The 25,027-nt window shown below is 33.0% G+C and overlaps 2 protein-coding genes across 6 annotated transcripts in view; both read right to left on the reverse strand.

Annotated features, from left to right (window-relative positions):
- Positions 1–9,608: 9,608 nt before the first annotated feature.
- On the reverse strand, positions 9,609–11,620 carry LOC139501013 (uncharacterized). Its single transcript, XM_071289957.1, has 2 exons — positions 10,843–11,620; positions 9,609–10,121 (listed from the first exon to the last, which is right to left on the reverse strand). The coding sequence occupies exons 1-2, from the start codon at positions 11,414–11,416 to the stop codon at positions 9,709–9,711; spliced, it is 987 nt and encodes a 328-aa protein (XP_071146058.1). The 5' UTR covers positions 11,417–11,620; the 3' UTR covers positions 9,609–9,708.
- A 2,187-nt stretch (positions 11,621–13,807) lies between these two features.
- Positions 13,808–25,027, reverse strand: part of LOC139500688 (neprilysin-1-like) — a 49,110-nt gene continuing 37,890 nt past the window's right edge. For all 5 annotated transcript variants that reach the window (XM_071289486.1, XM_071289484.1, XM_071289487.1 and 2 more), the window contains 11 exons: positions 24,292–24,390; positions 23,672–23,749; positions 22,693–22,796; positions 20,745–20,803; positions 19,909–19,960; positions 19,454–19,521; positions 18,375–18,505; positions 17,544–17,609; positions 16,756–16,860; positions 16,174–16,250; positions 13,808–15,396 (listed from right to left, as the gene is read on the reverse strand). In XM_071289486.1, coding sequence (XP_071145587.1) covers positions 15,294–15,396; positions 16,174–16,250; positions 16,756–16,860; positions 17,544–17,609; positions 18,375–18,505; positions 19,454–19,521; positions 19,909–19,960; positions 20,745–20,803; positions 22,693–22,796; positions 23,672–23,749; positions 24,292–24,390 — 942 coding nt within the window. In that variant the 3' untranslated portion in view covers positions 13,808–15,293. The remainder of the gene's footprint in view (positions 15,397–16,173; positions 16,251–16,755; positions 16,861–17,543; positions 17,610–18,374; positions 18,506–19,453; positions 19,522–19,908; positions 19,961–20,744; positions 20,804–22,692; positions 22,797–23,671; positions 23,750–24,291; positions 24,391–25,027) is intronic.

Below are 25,027 nucleotides of genomic sequence, written 5' to 3' on the forward strand. Positions count from 1 at the left end.
CATTTATTTAGCCACTGTACAAATATATCAATTCTATGATATATATTTCCTTAATCAAAGTTATAAATCATACTTCATTCTATACAGTCGGGAATGTATGTCTCCAAGAAAAACAAACAAACATGACTTTGTACTCTCATCAATGACAATGTCGCAATGTAACCAATTAGTCATGTTTATGATTGTAATTATCTGGAGAACCATCTATACCAGTACTAGACTGAGGCAGGGGGGAGATGAATTTCCATTATTTCTGTTTTCTTTATATTTTGGTCGATTATTCTCTACTCTTTTTAATTTGGTCCATTATTCTCTATTCTTGTAGGGGCCTCGGTGGCCGAGTGGTCCGAGTAGTTACCACAGTAATCACTAGCCAGTCAACACTGAGGTTGTGAGTTCGATCCCCGATCTTAATTGACTAGGATTGTCAGGTTTCCTTTCGAAGGTCGGTGGTTTTCTCCGGCCACTCCGGCTTCCTCCACAAATTAAAACTAGCCGCCACGAAATAGCACAAGAGCGGTGCTTAAAAGTGACGTTAAAACACCAAAAATCAAAATCAAATCTGTATTCTTTATATTTTTAGGCCATTATTCCTATTCTTAATATTTTAGCACAAAATTATTCTCTACATTTGTACTACTTATATTTTTTCTCTTTATGTTGCAATGTTTGCCCATTATTCTCTATTCTTTCTTTATTTTTTAAAAACAAGTCCGCCAAATATTGATGCACAATTAGTACCTAATGGAGTACAGACGGTTTGCTACAATATCATTTCACCACTAAACAAAGTTATTGCCAAACTATATTTTTATTATTTTATTTTCAGTGTATTTGTTCAAGGTTCCGGTACAGTTCCTCACAAAGTAAAATGTTTCATAGCCTTTTTTTTTAAATAGAAATTTATATTTGTGTTTCCTGTTTTTTTGTAGAGAAGGTTCTGTCAAATAAGATGATATACATGTAGTATATCTTTCAAGTGAGCATGGGGAATACAAGTAAAAATTAAAAATGAACGTTTGTGATATATCTACATAATTATGAATATTTGGATTAATGATTTCGAAATAGATCTTTAGAAATTTGAAGAATTCACACCTTGTTCACAAATCTCGTTGAATATACCTCTTCAAATTATTTATGTTATAGATAATGCATATTTTAAGGTTTTTCTTGTCGTAGAACACACCGAGGGGTGTCAGGATTGATCAAATGAAAGACTGACCGGAGGGAGTTATTTTTGTGAAACTTAATGAACAATTAAGGCTGTTAATTATTCTATATGGGAATACGTCTCCCGTAGGCCAGTCATTTCTGTTTTATATTGAACAAAGGAATCAGGAGGATTACTTACATGAGTTTTATTACTGGACCTGAGAAGTTCAAGTGACCATATTTCACTTTCCGAGTAATCCCTTCTAGTCGAAAAGGAATTGAAAAATGAACGGGTTGATAAAGACTCATGTAGCATAAACTTTGATTATGCTCAGAAGGTGTTAATATAAAAAAGGATGTGGTATGATAAACATATTCTCCAGGTATTAGAAACGTACGTAATGCTAAACACAAATGTGTAATTTGTGCATTCAATTCCTATTCTGATCCTTATTGCTTGATATTGTGTATGCTGAAAGTTTAATTTCGTTATTATCTCTCATATCTAAATATGCTTTTAAAGTAATGTGATGCAGGTTTCACCTGTGAGAGAGGACGAAGACCGTACGACTCAAATGATGATTTAAGCAAAACTACAGTTAAATATACGGAGGTCATCATTTGTTCATTTACATTTTCAAATTATGACATTAAATACACAAAAAAAAATTTCATTAAAATCAAATCCGTCACTTCTCTGCATGATGTCTCTATTAATGACTTGCTGTCATTCATACAAAAGCCGTTAGGTATTCATCACATTCGCACGAAACTTTATTCATTACCCCTTTTAAAACTGTATTCTCTGATCAATTTATGTTTGGAATCCACTGTCACAAACCCTCATTCAAACCAATACAAACTTCAAGATATAATTTCAGATATTGCAAGTCACAGACTTTTCAAGCCAGTTCGCATTGGAAAAGATGAAAAAGAGAAAAGATTTTTTCTAAATATTTCCTTTGCCAACAAAGGTCTCGATGGCGTCAACCTAGGCAATATCCTTCATCATAAATTAGTTCAATCGAAAATACCTCCTTATTTCAAAGACCAGTCTGTACCAATAATTTCTTATACATACACCAAACCTATTGCAACTAAAATTTTCAATTACAAACGCGTTTTGCAGAATCTCGATATTGACGACTTCAAGTCTAAACCTCCTGATTGCACTTGTGCTAGTTCCCAATTCATATATAATCCTGCTGGCCACGTTATTACCGGTGACCTTGACATTGTTAATAACACTTCTCTACGAAATGTGTTATCGAAAGGTCCGAATTATCGTGAGCCTAAATCTATCAATTGGAAATACAACTTAAAAATTTTGATGGACTCAGTCGAGGATTATGCCAGGCAATGGGCTAAACGTGAAAAGGAAGACGTAGACACTCTATCCGAATGGGTTAAGGCAGTGAGGTCGTTAATACAAATCAGAATCAAGAAACTGAATGGATCCATCAATTCCCATGCTACGTCAATCTTTAAAGACCCAAATGTTGCTAAACACTTATCCGACCTCCATGATAAATAAATTGTTGTCCCCGCAGACAAAGCCCCAAGTAACATCGTTTTTGTCTGTAAAAGTCACTACATTAATTGCTTGATAAACGAATTAGGTATAGACAATTCATTTGGAAACTCAACATACACCCTCACGACACTTACCAAAGAGGAAATCCTGGATAATCATAGGTCTGTTCTTTGTTCCTTTGGTATTTCAACCAAAGATGAAGAACTGGATCTTCCATCACTGTATTGGATACCTAAACTACATAAGTGTCCTTACAAACAACGGTATATTGCTGGGTCTTCCAAGTGCTCCACGAAACCTCTCTCTAAATTATTAACATCTATTTTATCAGCATCAAAGACGGGCTTCAATGATATTGTGAAACTGCCTATTCTAGAGGTGGCGTGAATCAGATGTGGATACTTAAAAATTCCAAAGATCTTTTAGAGTACATACAATCTAAAAGAGGGACGAAAGATACCAAAGGGACAGTCAAACTCATAAATCCAAAACAAACTGACAACGCCATGGCTAAAAATGAAAAAGACAAACAGAAAAACAATAGTATACATGACACAACATAGAAAACTAAAGAATAAACAACACGAACCCCACCAAAAACTAGGGGTGATCTCAGGTGCCCCGGAAGGGTAAGCAGATCCTGCTCCACATGTGGCACCCGTCGTGTTGTTTATGTGATTACAAATCCGGTAAATAGTCTAATTCGGTAGGTCACATTCATGAAAGGGAAGGGGATTGTAGTTACGACGTTAGGAACATATCCGATATCATTTGTGAAACGGTTATTTCATAACGGTCAACCAACTCGTGATGGCGTCCGTAAAATTTACGAAGGGATGATTTCAACTTCACCATTTGGAACTCTTGGTTTAATAGCTTCCTTGTGAGCAGTAACCCTCTATCAAGAAAATCATGATAGGAAATGCAAGCACGGGAATATCGTATCAATTGGGAGATATATACCCCGTATGCAGGTGCTGCTGGAATGTTGCTACTTAGAAATGGAAAGTTCACAATTGGAAAGCTGAAATCATCTCTTTTGTCGTAAAGTTTAGTTTTCAATCGACCCTCATTGTCAATTTCTAGATGTAAGTCAAGATATGAAGCTGACTTAACTGTATCTGTAGTATCCTTTATCTCCAATTCGATGGGATAGATGCGTTCCATATAGTCACCAAATTTTGAATTGTTTAGTGAAAGAACGTCATCTATATAGCGGAAAGTGGAGTTAAAGGATATTGCTAACTTCTTATCTTTCTTCCTAAGAAGTTCCTGCATGGAGTCAGCCTCATAATAATAAAGAAACAAGTCGGCAAGTAGAGGGGCACAGTTTGTTCCCATTGGGATGCCGACAGTCTGTTGAAAAACACGTCCTCCGAACGTTACAAATATGTTGTCAATCAAGAAATCAAGCATCTTGATAATATCGGTTTCAGAGAATTTTTTGTTTGAATCAGAGTGATTCTTTACAAAGTATGATTTATCCTTCCCTAAGACAAGATACTTGTATCTACGTTGGCCATTCTTTTTTATGAAGCAAAGTAATACCAACTCTTTCAATTTGTCTTTTAGTTTGGAATGTGGAATACTTGTATAAAGAGTAGAAAAGTCAAATGTTTTAATACTGTTACAAGATGAAAGAGAGTTAGATTGTATGTACTCTAAAAGATCTTTGGAATTTTTAAGTATCCACATCTGATTCACGCCACCTCTAGAATAGGCAGTTTCACAATAACTTTGAAGCCCGTCTTTGATTGCTGATAAAATAGATGTTAATAATTTAGAAAGAGGTTTCGTGGAGCACTTGGAAGACCCAGCAATATACCGTTGTTTGTAAGGACACTTATGTAGTTTAGGTATCCAATACAGTGATGGAAGATCCAGTTCTTCATCTTTGGTTGAAATACCAAAGGAACAAAGAACAGACCTATGATTATCCAGGATTTCCTCTTTGGTAAGTGTCGTGAGGGTATATGTTGAGTTTCCAAGTGAATTGTCTACACCTAATTCGTTTATCAAGCAATTAATGTAGTGACTTTTACAGACAAAAACGATGTTATTTGGGGCTTTGTCTGCGGGGACAACAACATATTTATCATGGAGGTCGGATAAGTGTTTAGCAACATTTGGGTCTTTAAAGATTGACGTAGCATGGGCATTGATGGACCCATTCAGTTTCTTGATTCTGATTTGTATTAACGCTACTCTCTTTCATCTTGTAACAGTATTAAAACATTTGACTTTTCTACTCTTTATACAAGTATTCCACATTCCAAACTAAAAGACAAATTGAAAGAGTTGGTATTACTTTGCTTCATAAAAAAGAATGGCCAACGTAGATACAAGTATCTTGTCTTAGGGAGGGATAAATCATACTTTGTAAAGAACCACTCTGATTCAAACAAAAAATTCTCTGAAATCGATATTATCAAGATGCTTGATTTCTTGATTGACAACATATTTGTAACATTCGGAGGACGTGTTTTTCAACAGACTGTCGGCATCCCAATGGGAACAAACTGTGCCCCTCTACTTGCCGACTTGTTTCTTTATTATTATGAGGCTGACTTCATGCAGGAACTTTTTAGGAAGAAAGATAAGAAGTTAGCAATATACTTTAACTCTACTTTCTGCTATATAGATGACGTTCTTTCACTAAACAATTCAAAATTTGGTGATTATGTGGAACGCATCTATCCCATCGAATTGGATATAAAGGATACTACAGATACAGTTAAGTCGGCTTCATATCTTGACTTACATCTAGAAATTGACAATGAGGGTCGGTTGAAAACAAAACTTTACGACAAAAGAGATGATTTCAGCTTTCTAATTGTGATCTTTCCATTTCTTAGTAGCAACATTCCAGCAGCACCTGCATACGGGGTATATATCTCCCAATTGATACGATATTCCCGTGCTTGCATGTCCTATCATGATTTTCTTGATAGAGGGTTACTGCTCAAAAGGAAGCTATTGAACCAAGAGTTCCAAATGTGGAAGTTGAAATCATCCCTTCGTAAATTTTACGGACGCCATCACGAGTTGGTTGACCGTTATGGAATAACCGTTTCACAAATGATATCGGATATGTTCCTTACGTCGTAACTACAATCCCCTTCCCTTTCATGAATGTGACCTACCGAATTAGACTATTTACCGGATTTGTAATCACATAAGCAACACGACGGGTGCCACATGTGGAGCAGGATCTGCTTACCCTTCCGGGGCACCTGAGATCACCCCTAGTTTTTGGTGGGGTTCGAGTTGTTTATTCTTTAGTTTTCTATGTTGTGTCATGTGTACTATTGTTTTTCTGTTTGTCTTTTTTTATTTTTAGCCATGGCGTTGTTAGTTTGTTTTAGATTTATTAGTTTGACTGTCCCTTTGGTATCTTTCGTCCCTCTTTTTTGAGATACTTTAAACCCCTGGCTTCAATAAGAAGGAAAAAAATTGCAAAAAATGAATTCCCATCATATTTTTATCAATTAATATCGAAAATGTTACGGTAATACGTCTCCGATGTTGGTCCTGTTGTTTTTGATTTTTGTTATGATGTCATTTGCACCGGGTACAAATAAACTTTATTTATACCTTTCTAAGAAATTTCCAATAAAATGACATACACACGCAACTCGACGTACGGATCTAATGAGACTGGTTTTTGCCAACCATTGAATTTAATTAAATACGTCACTCTAGTTTACAGAAATAATTTAAAAAAAAAATTAAATTACACACTAGAATTTTCGTCCATATAGATATTTTTTCGAGACAAAAATGAAAGAAATGTTGGATTTTCAATTATTACATGGTTTTTAGATTCCCACCTTTATTTCCTCGATATAAGATCATTAATAAACACACGTATCCCATATCTATCCTACGTACTATTTGAGTTATCTCTCATGGTTTTGGTAATAAGACACATGTGTTTTGTCAAAATATACGGTATAATTTTTAGGTCTGTTGAAATATGTTGTTTGTGCTGTGTTGAGACTCCTCTACAACGAAATTTTTTTTACATGCACACGTTTAAAAATTGCGGTTTTCATCCAACGCAATCGTAGGTTTGAACGGGTTTTTTTCAATTTAGACTTGTTTATATTTTTTTTGTTTCGGCTGGTATCATATTTATCCTCCGGTTTATATAATCCATTCATCCTAGTTCGACTCTTTAAAATTCTAGAATCTATCCGAAATTGAGGTAACTTATATGGCCTTCCAAATACTGTTTTGATCCCTAACATCACTTAAGAGACATCAATTAACGAAATCAGAATATGGTGAGAAAAACAATGAGCACCTTATGTTTGTGGCTTACCATCTTCTTCCCAATTTTACTGTTTTCTGTTTGGTATCAAAATAAAATAAAGGTCAATTTGGTTACATATTGACTGGGATCCATGAATTTGTCAATCGTCAATAGAGGTCAGCAGGGTCTAAGACCATCATTTGTTCGACCTGTTAATCCAATGCATTTTGTTAAAATATACTTTTTCACTTTGTTGGTCTTTTGGAATGTGTTGTTTGTGCTGTATTTAGACCGCTCTACAAAGAAAATTGTTTAACATGCACACGTTTACAAATTTCGGTTTTTATTCAACGCAATCATATGATTGAACGTTGTTTTTATTTTTGACTTGTTTATATGTAGGACTCAAATATATCGTGGGTTCCAAATCTGTGATAAATGTGACGTTACAAATGTCCAACAAATCAAATCTATGGCAGATGTTTTTTCTTCAAATCTATGGCTGATCTTTAAATTGCATAATTTTCGAGGGAAAAAAACATATAACGTCACAATCTAATAACGCCATATTACATCTTAGTCGCTACAGACGATGGCGGAGCCTATAGATTTGTCCACCATTCGAGATTCAGGTATTTCACTCTACAACAATTTGCTGATGGTTTAAAGGAAGATGTGACTTATCATTGTCATTTTGTTTATTTTCTTTGGTTACATCTTCTGACATCAGACTCGGACTTCTCTTGAACTGAATTTTAATGTGCGTATTGTTATGCGTTTACTTTTCTACATTGGCTAGAGGTATAGGGGGAGGGTTAAGATCTCACAAAAATGTTTAACCCCGCCGCATTTTTGCGCCTGTCCCAAGTCAGGAGCCTCTGGCCTTTGTTAGTCTTGAACTATTTTTATTTTAGTTTCTTGTGTACAACTTGGAAATTAGTATGGCGTTCATTATCACTGAACTAGTATATATTTGTTTAGGGGCCAGCTGAAGGACGCCTCCGGGTGCGGGAATTTCTCGCTACATTGAAGACCTGTTGGTGACCTTCTGCTGTTGTTTTTTTTCGATGGTCGGGTTATTGTCTCTTTGGCAAATTCCCTATTCCATTCTCAATTTTATTATCCGAAAGAGAAATAAAATATGTTATACCGGACACAGAAGCAATAAGATTCTGTAACTTGATGTTATGGAATAGACACACAGCAGTTCTTACGTATGTAATGTTAAAAAATAAGAAGTCTTATTTAAATTTTGATATCTGGATTTTCTGTACGCATATATATGCACAAGCTTAATAGATTAGATGAAAACGTAGTTCTGAAGAATCATGTATTAATAGATAAGCGTTGGTCTTATAGATTTTATCGCAAGAGCCGGTAAAAGTGAGAAAACCAATCTAGTTGAGATGACCAATAATCATCTTTTGATCGCTCTTTTACCTTTGATGAAGTTGTTAATTTTATTGACAATGGCATGTAAATCTTTAGTTTCTAGCGATATTTTTTCATGTCACTCTACTGTAAGATCTAACGAGTATTTCGATAAATAGCGACGAATTAGTATATTAGCGAAGATCTTTTACTGTGTGTTCTCTTAACAGAGTTGTTGAAATTAACAATGGAATTTCAATACACAAAATATGAAAAGATTTCTCTTTTGAAATTCAATATAGCATTTTGATAAATGAAACTTGTTTTTATAAGGGATGCATAATTCACCTGAATTTTGTAAACATTATAGGAATATTGTTGTTTGTTTTTAAATACATACTAGTATATAATATAATATTATCTTACCTCCTATACATTTCCAGGAATATGATTGGTTAAAAGCGTCCGCGTGCAAACCGTGTATATTTGATATTAGGTTAGTAGGGAGGCGGGGCTTATCTCATACACGGTTAGAAGTGGAGTTACGTCCCTTTATATTCCATATTAGGTAAGAAGGGGCTGGGCTTATTTCATACACGGTTAAGTCTTTTTATAAATATAAAACGGTACTGAGAAAAAAATCTTTAAAGTTCCAACAGACGAAGAAATTGATGATTAAGATTGAAATAAATTCATAAAACACATTTAAACCTTACAAGTCGCTATTGTTGGCATCTGTTTTTGTAGGATCAATGGAAGTATCTTCTTAATGCTAACAGTATTGAAGACTTGCTACTTTTGAGAATCACTAGTCTTAATTTCACACGTTAAGATAGTCGGTAAGATAAATTCGTTACATAGTGTGCTAGTGACGTAATACGGTATATATGGGGTCAGTAAATTCCATATGGGATTCGAGCTTCGCTCTCACCCCATATGGAATTTACTGACCCCATATATACCGTATTCGGTCACTAGCACACTATGTAACTAATAATCTATTTTTATATGGAAATAAAAGGGTGTGTCTGGGATTTTTCCGGATCGTCCTATTGAGAAACATATTTTTTACAGTTTGTACTCATGTTGTGTTGTGTGTCTGTCATACTTGTATTCGTAAATTATTCATGAATCATTGAATCATTGACATGTAAAAGTGCATTAGTGCAATCGATTTTTTTCAACTGGGATATAATTTCCCTAATACACTCGGTGCTAGCCTCTTGTTCGACAAAAGTCATATTGTAGGAATCGATCAGTCAACCAGTCAACTAAATATAACTTAACACAGAATAAATGTCAAATTTATATAAGATATGTATAATTATAACGTCTCCAACATGATCAATATATGAATATGAAATAATAGGTAAATAAGAGATTTTTTTTATATTCAGTTTGTGTTTAAAAGAATACCAGAAAAACTGTTAGCGGTGATAGCATATATCACATCGCCTTTAGAGTTCGCTTTGCTACATACAATCCACACTTTTTCTCCTTTCAGAACTTTGTGTATACCGTTAGCAGAAACACAAACATCACGGCTGTCTGAAGAATTTTTGAAGTGTAGTTTTCCAATTACATCGCCATTTGCTACGATATGCACTTGCAGATGTGCGCCTATTTCTGGACATATTTGCACGGTAAACAAGTAAACACCAGACACAGGTGCTGTAAATATACCGGAGTTTTTATCACATCCAAGACCGTCGTTTGTTACAATGGTATTGAATATCAGTATCTCTCCTTGTAAATTTGTATCCGACTGTACACTGGTTGCCTTGAATAGAACTGGTGATGAATGGTCTGAAAACATAAAAAAAATATGTTTGGTTTTACTAAAATAGCAGACCTATTTGTTGCATAGTCTCGTCGTACAATGGATTCTTTTTGCAAATGAATGCAACTTACTCGGCGATTAGTAACATGCAATTGATGATATTAATATTCATTTTTATATGGGAAGAAAAATAATTTGGCTACCCCTGACTAAAGACAAATCATATTTTGTTTCCTTCATTTTGTGCATTTAATTTCGAGAAATGAACTTGTTCATTTTTTATTCTGATATACAACAAGGAATTGTATATTTAATATACAATTCCTTGTATACAAGCACTGGTCAAACAAAGATTTTTTGGAGACATTGATTATAATATGTTTTTGAAGCTTTTTTTTTTTAATTAAAAATGCTGTTATAAAGTTATGGTTCGCGGACTATTTTGTAAATTTTAATGGAACAGTAAAAGAAAAAGTTTCAGTATAAAGATAACAACCATTCATTGACTCCAAATATATAACATCTATTTGACCTCTACTCTAAAAGAAAAATATTCGACAAAGTTTTATTTTTCTGCCTTTTTCTAAACCGTCCATTTGCATATACAACATATATAAAATTATAGATGATAAATGAATCTTTATATCTAGAGAAAATGTAAATAAATCTTTATATGTAGAGAAAATGTAAATGAATCTTTATATCTAGAGAAAATGTAAAGGAATTCTATATATCAATTTGTCTCACCTTTCCGAAGCTGGTTAAATTTTGCTGTAAATTTATCGGCCAAATTGTCACTTTTTATTTTCACATCTTCTATGACATTCACTAACGATTTGTTTAACAACTTCTTTTCTTCTTTGAAGGTATTTAGTATCAATGATTGCACTGAAATGTTTAACAAGTGTTGTTCTTCTTTGAATGTATCCAATATAAACGATTGCACTGAACTGTTAAACAAGTTCTTTTCATCTGTGAATGTATCTAGTATCAATGATTGCACTGAACTGTTTATCAAGTTATTTTCTTCTTTGAATGTATCTTGTATCAATGATAACATACTATGTCTCCATTGATTTTCCGATTCATTAAAGTCATTTAATTTTATCGACACAGATTCTTCAAAGTTCTTTATCCTTTGTTCATTTATTTCTAATTTATGTTCTACGCGTACTAGTTTCTCCAATATCTTTTCTTCGAAATGATATTTAGAACACTGTATTTGAGATTCTATGTTGTCCTTTGAACCACGGTAGATGGAAGAAGTAAAAGTATAACGAATATTACATACCATTATTGAAATGGCAATTATTCTCATCATTTTAACTTATCGAATATCTTTAACACTGTCCTCTGCTAAGCAACACCAAAAGTTCCAACATAATACTAAGATGATTCAATAATGAAAGAAACACCCTGCTTATATCATTTTATATATAAATATGTTTTATCAAAGTAAAGTTCATGTTTCAGAGTCACGAGTTTAGTAAAGTTTTATATAGTTTTCTGTGAGACTATGAAGCACAGACGCCTGTTTGAGTATCTCATTTGATTGTTGTAAGAATGAATAGTTTGTGCATATTTATCACAATTTGCAGAATAGAACCGTTGTTTTAAGAATCACGATATTTATTACTACACTTTGTAATTGAAATTTAACTAATATTGTATCACTACCCTCAGGCAAATTTTGCAAAACGATGAGAAAGTTGTCGTAAGAATGATTGTTTTGTGAATATGTATCGCCATTCGCAGAATAGAACCGTTGTTTTAATATTCACGATGTTTAATACTGTAGATTCATTTATATTCGTAGCTACCAATATTTATGGATTAAGGAAAACTTGCATATTCGTTGATCCTTGATTTCGTGCTTTAGTCGAAGTCTGCATACACGTCTATAGAATATTTGTTATTTCGTGGATCGCCTGTACCAACGAAAGCCACGACAATTAGTATCCAGCGTATAATAATGAATCCACAGTACTACATATTGTTATGGTACTTAAACTAAGATTACAAAATAACCCCAGCTAAGGTTCGCTGAAGGACGAGAAGAAAACAATCAATAAAGTTCTGTCATTTGTTTTTGGTTTGGTACAGAGTGCATGGTACTCTCCCAACACGTGACATACTTGCAAAGTCCATTTTTTACTAGAGTTAATATCCCATTATAGCAAGTGTCCTGACCTTTCAATTGACTGGAGTCATATTGGAGGATAAGATCAGTCATGTAGTCAACTTAAACTAATTATATTGATGCACACCTATTGAAAATTGAAATGAACAACATATAACTTAACGCAAAAAAAACATGGCTATGAAAAACGCATTTATTTGGGGTCGTTCGAAAAACACGAGGTTTACGATAAAATGTTTGCTATAACTATGTGTATGTGTCTGAGTCTAGAAATGTGTAAGCCCTTGCCTTTCGTGTTATCATTATTTAAATGAGTCGTTAAATTCAGATTTTTTGGCGTATTCATACATGTAGCAGTTCTTTTTGTAAGACATTATCTGTTATACTTCGTCACATCTTTAAAGGTTGTACTTAGGTAAGGTTTATGATTTTTTTTATCAAATGTTCTGACTCCTTTGATTTTTAGTAAGATACAGGTTAACATATTTTGTCTTTATCATCCACATTTCTTGACTTCAATAGGAAGATTGTCCAGCAATATGCTCCAACCAAAACAAAAAGGTAGCGATCTTATACATAATCACACACACAAACATACCCATCAAATGAGTACATTTGGACTGTGCGGTGCTCGTTACAGCTTATCTTTGTGTCTACGTCTTTTTTAAAAGTAGAATGCTACTGTTTGAGTGTGTTTTGTTGAACTTTCAAGTATGTCTTATTTTTCTATAATCCTTTATAATAGTATCATAATATTCCGTTGAACTAGCAATCCCGGGGATGAGGCAGAATTCTTTAGCATTCCCGAGGATGAGGCAGAATTCCATGTTTTAGTCTGATGATTTAAAAAAGAGGTGAAAGATACTGCAGTACAGTCAAAATTTCTAAATCGGAGATCAACGAAAAACAAACATGACGAAAAAGGGGGAAAAAACGACGAAATTACAAAAAATAGCCAACAACATACCAAAACTAATAACTGAAAAACTCCAAAAGGAAAGGAAAAGAGTGTCCACAGGGATACAACAGACTGAATACTAGTAGTGTCTTATCTAGATTTGTACTCAGTAGAAAAGGCAGACCGTTTGAGTTGAATTCTTTATCTTTAAAAACAAACTATTAAAAATCAAGTTTATGTTCATGTTTCGTATAGTGCTAGCATATTTATCTATACTATGTGAAAAATTCTGGTTACGTAAAGGAATCGAACGTAAGGCGTTATGTTCAAACATGTTAATATCATAGTTTCAATATGAATGAAAATAATTTTCCTCAATATAGTTTGGTATGTTAACTATATACCTTTAATCTCGACCAAATGGCAAACTTTTGTCATCTATTGACATAAATCTTGCAGAAAAATGCAAATTTACACGAATAGATTTGTTATAATTATGCATGGTCATTAAGGTAGCAGTCCTCGATAAGCTTGTCAATCTATCCAAAAACTCATTTTGACGTCCGGTCGACTTATACAATGAAAAATATTAAGAAGATAAAATTATATCGAACATATTATATATCCTTTCCTCATAAAACGGATGTATATTACTCTGAAACGGACTAAACAAATTGATAATGATTTCATTTATTTAAACGTAAACGTAAATACATAATATCAGATCTAAAACAGAACATTGAATAGTTTATATTTATAAAATATATGTCATTATCAAATAAAAAAAATCTTGGATATTTTCAGCAATTACAAACAATAAATCCACACTCAATTTGATATTTACAACAAAAACATATATTATAATAATAATCATGGGACATTTTCAGACTTTTAAATTATTCGTTTGTTTAAATATTATTTTGTAGTCTGTCATATATAAGTACCGATTATCAGGTTGTCTGCATCTTGAAATTGTAAAATGTCAGCTGCAAGTTACAATATGAAGCTTTTTGTCGACTGAACACAGTATACGAGATCAAAATGCATTCGTATTGTGTCGAGCAGCTGATATTGTTCAATCTCAATATGCATATAACCTGATAATTGATTTATCGGGCTATATTTGCGTCTTTTGAAGTATTTTTTTTTGTTTCAACAGCAAAGTAAAAGATGTCTTAATAAGTTCGGGTCAAACTTATCAACTTCGCTTCAAACATTATGACGTCGCTGATATGTCCGGTTCTTAGATTTTAAGGCCGGTCATCCTATTTGACATCACATAGCCATGATATGCAATTTTATTAAGAGCTGTGCTGAGTGATATCGACAGTGTGACGGCCAATAATATACATTTTTATATAGCATCAAATATTTCGAATATATGACTTTGTAATATAAAACTGCAGTATTTTGCAATGGTTACTGATCTCCCTTGATAAAGTCATTCCATACTCTGTTCTTGTATGAACATTGGTCCTTTATGCTATACATTTAAGATGCAGAAATTGACAGATATTTTGGCACTATTCATGAAATATTTATCTATTATAAAAGTGTTATTACATTAATATTGAGGAATATTGTCCCGATCAGAATATCATATTGCTTTTGCAAGTTCACGTATAGTATGGTACACTGATAGGGGTTATAATCTTCAATGTTAGCATAATGACCCTGTGATATGGTTATAAAACGCACACACTATATGAATGTATATAAAATATGAAAATGTTTAGTATCAAAATGGCAAATCGAGTTGAAAACGCATATCCGAATTCAAATTCTTATGTATAAACGTATAGTGAAAGTTTAATAAAACTTTGTAATTCTATTTCTGAGTTTCATATTAAACAAAAAGAGAAATAAATACATTTTGTAAAAATGAATTCATTTTCAAAAGTATGGAATAGTTACCATGTGTATTTATTCCTTAAAGACGTGTTTCTTTGAATTTCGGAGGAAGCAAAGATAACATTCGAAATCGCATTGAAAAAAGTTTAGATTTGCAAGAATAGATGTAAAGTTTATTGGCTACGTATGAAAATATAAAAATCATAAAACAAAATAACAATCAGACCATATGAATGTCCTGTCGCAAACTAATGTTATAATTCGATAATCACTCAAAATGTTCTGGCAGGTTCTGATGATCAACGAACTTTACCCCCAAATAACACATTTCTTTGCAGGATTCATGTAGGTTCCTGCTTGGCAATTAAATGTTTTGGAAAATTCATCAAAATTCTGAAGAGGTCCAACAACCCTACAATAAAATATTTTGTTTGTTTTATTCATGACTTAGTGTTTAGTTGATTTAAATCTTCTGAATCGATTTGTAAGAATAAAAATATGTACACTACTGTAACCTTAACTTGTTGGTTTTGTATAACTACGATTTTTACGTGTTTTTTACTTTCACTCTTTTCAGGTTATATATTGCATTCATGTTATTAAAATCAATACATCTCAATGATCCATTATTCTTTTTTTACTTTACTATCATTTGGAATTTTGTGTATGCTTCTTGAAATTCTTATACACTGTTGTTTTATTTACTAAGCACTGGGTAAATACGTTTAATGAAATATTTAAGTTACAAATTGACTTGAATGAGTACACCCATACTAAATGTTAATTGTGCAATAATCTAGTATATATTCTAAGAAGATAAACAATGTAATATTTAAAATTCGAGTTATTTTCCATTGTCCATTATTGCATTTGACCATATCCATAGTATTCCGTTTAAATTTTTTTAGGCACAACCTTTGGAATTTTGGATCATCAATGCTCTTCAACTTTGTACTTGTTTGGCTTTATAGCTATTCTGATATGAGCGTCACTGATAAGTGTTATGTAGACGAAACGTGCATCTGGCGTAGCAAATTAAAATCCTGGTACCTTTGGTAACTATTAACACAATGTAATGTTTAATTTTTTGTTCACACTTCAAAATCATGTTGATTATTGATAGTAATTATGCAAAACACATGATGTCTCATCAGAAGAATTACACTACTAGTATTGTACTATATTATACCTAGAACGAGCATCACTGTGAGAATCTACACGTATTCTTCTTACTGCTTCTTTTGGTCTAATAATTCCACACCATACCTGTACAAGATTTAATTTTGATTATACTTGCACAATTTGATTATCATAATCGGAAGGTATTGTACAATTTGTACTATCTAAAATATCAACATAAACATAAATGATATCACAGAAAATAATGTTTGTTTCGTCTTCGTAACGCTATAATAGTTGGACTGCATTAATATTCAGTGAATTACAAACACCCTTTTTTCGTCTTTTTATACGCACAAACCAGCGAAGGTAACAAAATAGATTTTTTTTTTATTTTTTAGATCGATGTTTCAAATGAAAAGTTGTTCTGGTCGGCTCTGTGCAACACAGAGGGACATAATTTAAAAGATACATCAGTGGCAGATACATTCTCACGAATGGACGTATTTAAAACATAATACGATACCCGTCAAGAAATGGAAACAATTTACACTGCACTAAACAGCATATTCGAAAATTAACGGAAAGGTCAATAATTCGGTATCAATATTGACAAAATTTTTTATTGCTTTCATATTTAAAAATTACATACTTGAGCGGCATTCAAGAAAAATAATTGGTTTGGTGAAAATTCCATGCCAGGCAGAGGTTTTTCTTCTTTACCCTTGTGTTTGGTAGCAACAAGTTTTCTGTATGCCTGGAAAAATAATCAAATACAAACGTTAACTTATTTGTCATTTGTTGTCTGTTGGAGGTATGTCTCATCGTATCAATATTTGACCTCCTAAATTTTTTTCAACGCAACTGACTAGTCTTATGTAAACAAAATGCGTGGTAGCCGTATTGATTGAAAGCCCTTCTATATTTGAATAGATTTTACTACGAATTCAATACGACTTTGGTACATTTTATGTAATTGATTTGGTACGTGTAATTACCATGCTGATATAAATGAATGCCGGTCTATATCAAAAGATAAAACTAAGAATATGTTACCTGATATCTATGATAAGTTTATTCACAACCACTGGGTCGATGCCACTGCTGGTGGAGTTTTCATTTCCCGAAGGTATAACCAGCCCAGTAGTCAGCACTGCACTTATGTGCTGACATACATTTTTCATTGGTATGGTCGAAATTATAAATTATCGGTTTACAAAACTTTTCTACCTAGGGAATAGATTACCTATGCTGTATTTGGCAAACCTTTTACGAATTTTTTATTCTCAGTGCTCTTCAAGTTGGTACTTTATATGGCTTTTATACCTATTTTTGATTCGAATGTCACTGATGAGTCTTTTGTAGACGAAACACTCGTCTGACGAAAATACAAAGTTTTAATCCTGGTATCTATAAAGAGTTTATTTACCACAATTTTACCTTAAAACTTTCTCTAATTCCACCATTATCTGCTATGTTTTCTCCAAGTGTCAATTTCCCGTTTAGCTAAAATGATAACATAGTTTCTGTAATTCAAACATATTTGCGAGCCATCAATCCCATCAAATCGTGGGAAAGTGGTATAACAGCACAAAATAAGAACAAAATCTAAAACATCACTTGGAATGAATTTCAGATTTCTTATTTATTTTTTCTTGATAAAAGGTTCATTATTAATTTTTATCAAAACCTTCCATCAATAGAATAGAAGGAAAGTTATATTAACTAACTGGAATCGATGATAATGTAATACCAAAACAAGAATGTGTCCATAGTACACGAATGCCCCACTCGCACTATCATTTTCTATGTTCAATGGACCGTGAAATTGGGGTCAAAACTTTAATTTGGAATTAAAATTAGAAAGATCATGTCATAGGGAACATGTGTACTAAGTTTCAAGTTGATGTAACTTTAACTTCATCAAACACTACCTTGACCAAAAACTTTAACCTGAACTTCGCACTATCATTTTCTATATTCAGTGGATCGTGAAATTGGGGGTAAAAACTATAATTTGGCAGTAAAATTAGAAAGATAATATCATGGGGAACATGTGTACTAAGTTTAAAGTTGATTGGACTTCAACTTCTTCAAAAACTACCTTAACCAAAAACTTTAACCTGAAGCGGACGGACGAACGGACGCACAGACGGACGGACGAACGGACGGACGGACGAACGGAGGCACATACAAGAAAACATAATGCCCCTCTACTATCGTAGGTGGGGCATAAAAATTTCATTTCTTTATTTCAATGTGAAATCTTACATTCATATTAGCTGCCGCCACAGTATAATTGCCGTACTGGTTTTGTATACATTCAGCTTTTGATTTGAAGTTGTTTATGGCTGTATCGGTCCACCATTGGTTAAGTTTCCCTTGTTTGTCATACCTTCTACCTGAAACATGATTCATTGGTTATTCTAAAAGTTTGAAACCCTTATACATATTCCTGTTTTATCTGTTTTAGGTCTCATTTGTTTTTCGCAGTTTTTCCTCCTTCCTTCTGCAAGCCATTATCCGTATCCTGTACCAAGTCAGGAATATGACAGTTCTTGTCCATTCGTTTTTGATGCGTTTTGTTTTTTTGATTTTGCCATGTGATTATGGACTTTTCAAATTGATTTTCCTCTGAGTTCAGTATTTTTGTGATTTTGCTTTTTATGTTCTTGGTCGCATCTTTCTTGTTTTGCAGGTCATTTTGATTCTTGACGTGATTGAAGGTTTTTGGCTTGGATATAATTGGTTTAGAATGTTCTTATGTATATCAATAAAAAAAGTTATTTCTATTAACTAGAGATCACACACATAAACATTTTAGATTATAAAAAACTACACCATGGACATAAAAAAACAACTGAAAGTAACATATGTCAATAAATCATAGGAAGGAAATCACTATGTATTCATACAGATTTCTTATCTTATAGGTATCACTATACAAATATACCTTGTTGAGTATATATGAGTAGTATGTATTTGTTTTTCTGAAATAAAACTTGATCCAATAAAGTTGACAACAAAGTTGGGGGAGATCGGGCAAAAACCACCAAGTAAAGACAAAATAGATAAGATGTGGTATGAGTGCCACTGAGTCAATCAAAGTCACAATGTATAAAAAGTTAATAATTCTAGGTCAAAGTGCGGATTTCAATACGGAGCCTTGACTCACAGCAAGCTACAAAGGGTCCCGAAATGATAAATGTTAAACAATTCAAACAGGCACACCAACAGCAAAATCTATATAAAAAACGAGAAACAAGACACACATATGAACAACACTAACAAGCAATAACAACAGGCTCCTGACTTATGACATGTGCATAAAATACAGCGTTAAAGTTTACCTGAGTCATCAAATCCATGAGTAATTTCATGGCCAATTACGTATCCAATGCCACCAAAATTAAGATAACTAAAAATATAAAGTTGTAATATGATTTAATACTCATTTAAAATATTGTATACGTTAAAGATACAAGACAAGTTGCAGTCTTAGCAGTTTTCCTCTTTTTTATATTTGAGAGTAAATCGATCATTCCACATAAAACCGTCCTCTTAACAGCATTTGAGAGCTATAATTTATTTTCAAAAAGGACCATTTGCAACGTATCCCACTCGTCCATTCTCTATTCTATATAACGCTAATCAACACTTACTTAACTTTTATCTGATTCCTAACAATTAAATTCGTTCATCTGATATGAAGGGATATTTCTTATGCATTTACACAACTGTACTGATATCAGCAAATTTGAATTTTAAATTATGTTATTTTTTATTAAACATGATAAATACTCACTCTGGATAGTTTCTGTGATAAAATGGCGGCTGAAGAATACCAGCTGGAAACACTGCAAAATAGTGTAGTGTCCATGTATTTTTTTTGGAATGAATTTTATACTATTGTTTCAGAAAAAAGGGAGAAGGTTTGGTACCATTAAAACGTTTAATCCCGCTGCAAATGTTTGCACCTACCTAAGTCAGGAATCTGATATACAGTGGTTGTCGTTTGTTTATGTAATTTATACGTGTTTCTCGTGGTTTTTTATATATAGATTAGACCGTTGATTTTCCCCGTTTGAATTGTTTTACACCAGTAATTTTGGGGCCCTTTATAGCTTGTTGTTCGGTGTGAGCCAAGGCTCTGTATTGAAGGCCATACATTGACCTATACTGGTGTATTTGGTATAATTGTTATTTGGATAGAGAGTTGTCTCACTGACACTCATACCACATCTTCCTATATCCAATTAAACTTTTACGGTGAAAGATATTTTGTATGTCGGCGTTTGTTGTTGTATCAGTTCTTTTTTTTCTGTAATTATGTTGTTTCCTGTAATAGTTGACGTGTTTCCCTCGGTTTTAGTTCGTAATCCGGATTTGTTTTCACTTTATCGATTTCAGATTATTGAACAGTGGTATATTTCCGTTGCCTTTATTTGTCATTAATTCAAAAGTTTCATTATTGTAATGTAAATTTAAAAACTTCGGAAGTATTTGTTCTTTCCTCTCAAGTTGACACCTGGCTGATTTAGGATAGAAATGTTATCATACCAGTCGTCTGTATAATTGATTTTAAAGTATTAAAACCTAGAGTTTGTTTTGTTAAGTAATTGTTCTAGTAGAAAATCTTACTGATCTGATTCGTTTGTGGATCATAGAATGCATTAACAGTTGCTGGTGGAGTGCTCCATCTGTAAAATAGATTTACAAAATCATGAATCAAATCTGTGTCTTAAAAATAAGCTTAAAATAAATAATGACCCATGACACATTATCATAATAAAAAAATATCTTTTTAATAACATTCTCTAAATGGTTTTATGTAGCACCTGGTATGTTTAGAACCGGATTTTTTTTAATTTTATTTTATCCTAAAAAAAACACATAAACTAGAGGCTCTAAAGAGCCTGTGTCGCTCACCTTGGTCTATGTGAATATTAAAGGAAGCAGATGGATTCATGACAAAATTGTGTTTTGGTGATGGTGATGTGTTTGTACATCTTACTTTACTGAACATTCTTGCTGCTTAAAATTATCTCTATCTATAATGAACTTGGCCCATTGGTTTCAGTGGAAAATGTTAGTAAAAATTTACAAATTTTATGAAAATTGTTAAAAATTGACTATAAACATGATAAAGAACAATAACTCCTTAGGGGGTCAATTGACCATTTCGGTCATGTTGACTTATTTGTAAATCTTACTTTGCTGAACATTATTGTTGTTTACAGTTTATCTCTATCAATAATAATATTCAAGATAATGACCAAAAACAGCAAAATTTCCTTAAAACTAACAATTCAGGGTCAGCAACCCAACAACGGGTTGTCCGATTCATCTAAAAATTTCAGAGCAGATAAATGTTGACCTGAAAAACAAGTTTACCCCATGTCAGATTTGCTCTAAATGCTTTGGGTTTTGAGTTATAAGCCAAAAACTGCATTTTACCCCATGTTCGATTTTTAGCCATGGCGGCCATCTTATTTTGATGGCCGGGTCACCGGACACATTTTTCAAACTACTAACCCAAAAGATGATTGTGGCCAAGTTTGGATTAATTTGGCCCAGTAGTTTCAGAGGAGAAGATTTTTGTAAAATATTACTAAGATTTACGAAAAATGGTTAAAAATTGACCATAAAGGGCAATAACTTCTAAAGGGGTCAACTGACCATTTCAGTCATGTTGACTTATTTGTAAATCTTACTTTGCTGAACATTATTGCTGTTTACTGTTTATCTCTATCTATAATAATATTCAAGATAATAACCAAAAACAGCAAAATTTCCTTAAAATTACTAATTCAGGGGCAGCAACCCAACAACGGGTTATCCGATTCATCTGAAAATTTCAGGGCAGATAGATCTTCACCTGTTTAACAATTCTACCCATGTCAGGTTTGCTCTAAATGCTTTAGGTTTTGAGTTATAAGCCAAAAACTGCATTTTACCCCTATGTTCTATTTTTAGCCATGGCGGCCATCTTTGATGGTTGGCCGGGTCATCGGACACATTTTTTAAACTGGATACCCCAATGATAATTGTGGCCAAGTTTGGTTTAATTTGGCCCAGTAGTTTCAGAGAAGAAGATTTTTGTACAAGTTAACGACGACGACGACGGACGACGACGGACGCCGGACGCCAAGTGATGAGAAAAGCTCACTTGGCCTTTTAGGCCAGGTGAGCTAAAAACAATACACTCTAGCTTTGGTTATGTCTTGAAACAATTGGTAAGTGCACGCCATACGTGATTCGATATCAATGTCATCTTATACGTTTTATAGCAATTAAAAGTATATGAAATGTTAGCGATCATCAACGACATAAGCGGCAAAATGAACTTTGTAACTCCAGTTTATGTACAATATCATGTATCACCAACATATATTTTTCAATAATTAACACATGACTTTTCGTTTCTTTAACATAAGCGATTACACTAGAAGTCGATACGATTCCGGTGAAAATAATTTCTTTATAATGCCATGTAGGAACGTTGCAATCAATATGGAGGATAACTTTTAAATTTTCTTTGATACTTTTTACAGTCCTTAAATGATATGGTTCTTTTATGATAACTCACTTGTTTTTGTCAACTGGTTCCCTGAGGTCCTTTATGTTTTTGGTTACACCATTGATCCATATACTGAGAGTGTTCTTGTAAAAGTCATCGCTAGTAACATTAATCTGAAAAAAACAAATGAAAATGTCGCACACTGAAGATGTGTTTCATTCTATTGTAAATAAGCAACAATAGTTTAATAAATATGTTCAAAACTCGCTCATCTATTTTGAATCCTTTTGACACCTGCCCGGATCGCATAAACTATAGACGGATCGAGATCCAGATAGGTTGACATGCTAATCCCGATTTTACAAGGTTCTTTTATTGCTATCGTTACATCTCATACTTAATAAATAGTTTTAAGTGAATTGAGCCATGTGGTTTTTTTTTATTTGCTCAGAACGTCTTCCTTTCCTTTTACTAAATGATCTTTATCACAAGCCATCAGTTGATACATATTCCAAACACAATATTTTCAAATGATTACAATATGTCTAGATTTCAGATGGATCAAATGGAACACATCAAGAGAATGGATAACAACCATCATATTCCTGATTTGGTACATGCATTTTATCATGCAGAAAATGGCGGATAAAACCTGGTATTGTATTGTAAAATTTATAAATTACTGATGATTTCTTCAGATTGTTTTTTTTTTTTATTATTTCAGGATATGTTTGTATAAATATTCATAGTTAGATAAATACATCTTAGTTATAGCTTAGTATCAACACTTTATCAGTTTTAACATTAAACCTGTACATGGAAGAAAAGGTGATATCAATAGTCTTACTTGAATAAACAAAACTCAGTTTTATACATCGTAGCAGATCATAATTTGCAAACGCGTAAATTTTAACATTGGACCTATCATTAAAGCTGTATTAACTTCAAGTGTTTAATTGTCACTGAAGCTGTGTTAAAGACATCAGGTGTTAAATGGATTAAAAGAGGTCACATTTTCAATATCAAACGTGATCTAATAGTTACATACCCTTTCGTATTCCTTGTTTACTTTAGATTCCAAATCCACTTCATCTGGGTATCCAATTCTTGGCTTAATATAATCAGCCTTTTAACAGAATGCGTAAAATAATATACATAGGCACATCAATGAGCATTAATAAATCTGTTAATTGTCAGATACTTATTATTCTAACAACTCTTTGAGGTATGAACCAGATAACATGAACAATCATGCTAATAAATTTATTATATGTAATATGGCGCATTTGCCATTATACGGATGATGTTGTGAATAACAGCTTTATACAATAAAAGTATGGTCATAACTATAAATTGAATGCTTAATATTTTTTTTAGAATTTTCGAAAAACAGTAAGGCTTTTCTACCTCAGGATGAGATTACTTTAGCTTTATTTATTAAAACTTATAGCAATGTATGGTCCTCAATACTCTTCAACTTTGTAATTTATTTGGCCTTTTGAAAAAACAATTCATTAGAGCGCCACTGGTGAGTCTTTTATCAAGCAATGCGTGTCTGCTGCAAATACAAAATTTGAATCCAGGCATCTATGATGAGTTTAGTGAATGTGCAGAGTTACATGTATGATACACAATAGTGACAAGCTACAGGATTAGGTAGAAACCTACTTTTTCTTTAGCTACATCCTTTGTTGTCGTATCCATCCAGTCATTGCTCTGTATAAGTTCTTTCATGGCTACACGAAGTTGTTTTATCATGTTTTCAACCTAAAACAGAAAACGAATGGTGATTGAACGCACTAATTAAGGCAAGAGTAGTATACCAGTGTTCCAAAGTTACAAACTAAAACCGAGGGAAACACATCAACTATACGAGGAAAACAAAGTAACAGGAAAACTGAAGTGCAACATGAAACCGTCAAGTACATAGAAACGAACTAAGGCATACCCTCTCTACTCAACATTATCAGTATATGGTTTAAGTACTAGTGAGTAAAATAGATTATATTCCTTGATGCACACTGTTATGGAGTGTTGTTTGATTGGGTGAAATGTCACCAATATCCGTTCAGCCGCTAAGAAGTTATGGCTTTAGTAAAACAAATGGACAAACATAAAAGCTGGATTATTATTTTCTTTTACATTTTGGGCTGGGATTATAGGAGAAAATTAGCTTACAAACAAATGTACAAATGTATGTCAGGGATGCCGGTTAATCGTATCTGCAAAATACACAACAATCGGTACTCTAAGTGAATGTTTTATTTCCATATAATAGTAACGAAGAGGAGAAAACGTCATTTAACAAGGGGAGGTGGGTTATAAATGAGCTAAATTTGTCGCAGGTGAAAAGGCAGTATGGCTAGAACACAAAGTTCGTTTTTCCTAAAATATCATTAGGTCA

The sequence above is a fragment of the Mytilus edulis genome, chromosome 13 (genome assembly GCF_963676685.1).
Source record: "Mytilus edulis chromosome 13, xbMytEdul2.2, whole genome shotgun sequence".
In the NCBI taxonomy this organism is placed as follows: Eukaryota; Metazoa; Mollusca; class Bivalvia; order Mytilida; family Mytilidae; genus Mytilus; species Mytilus edulis.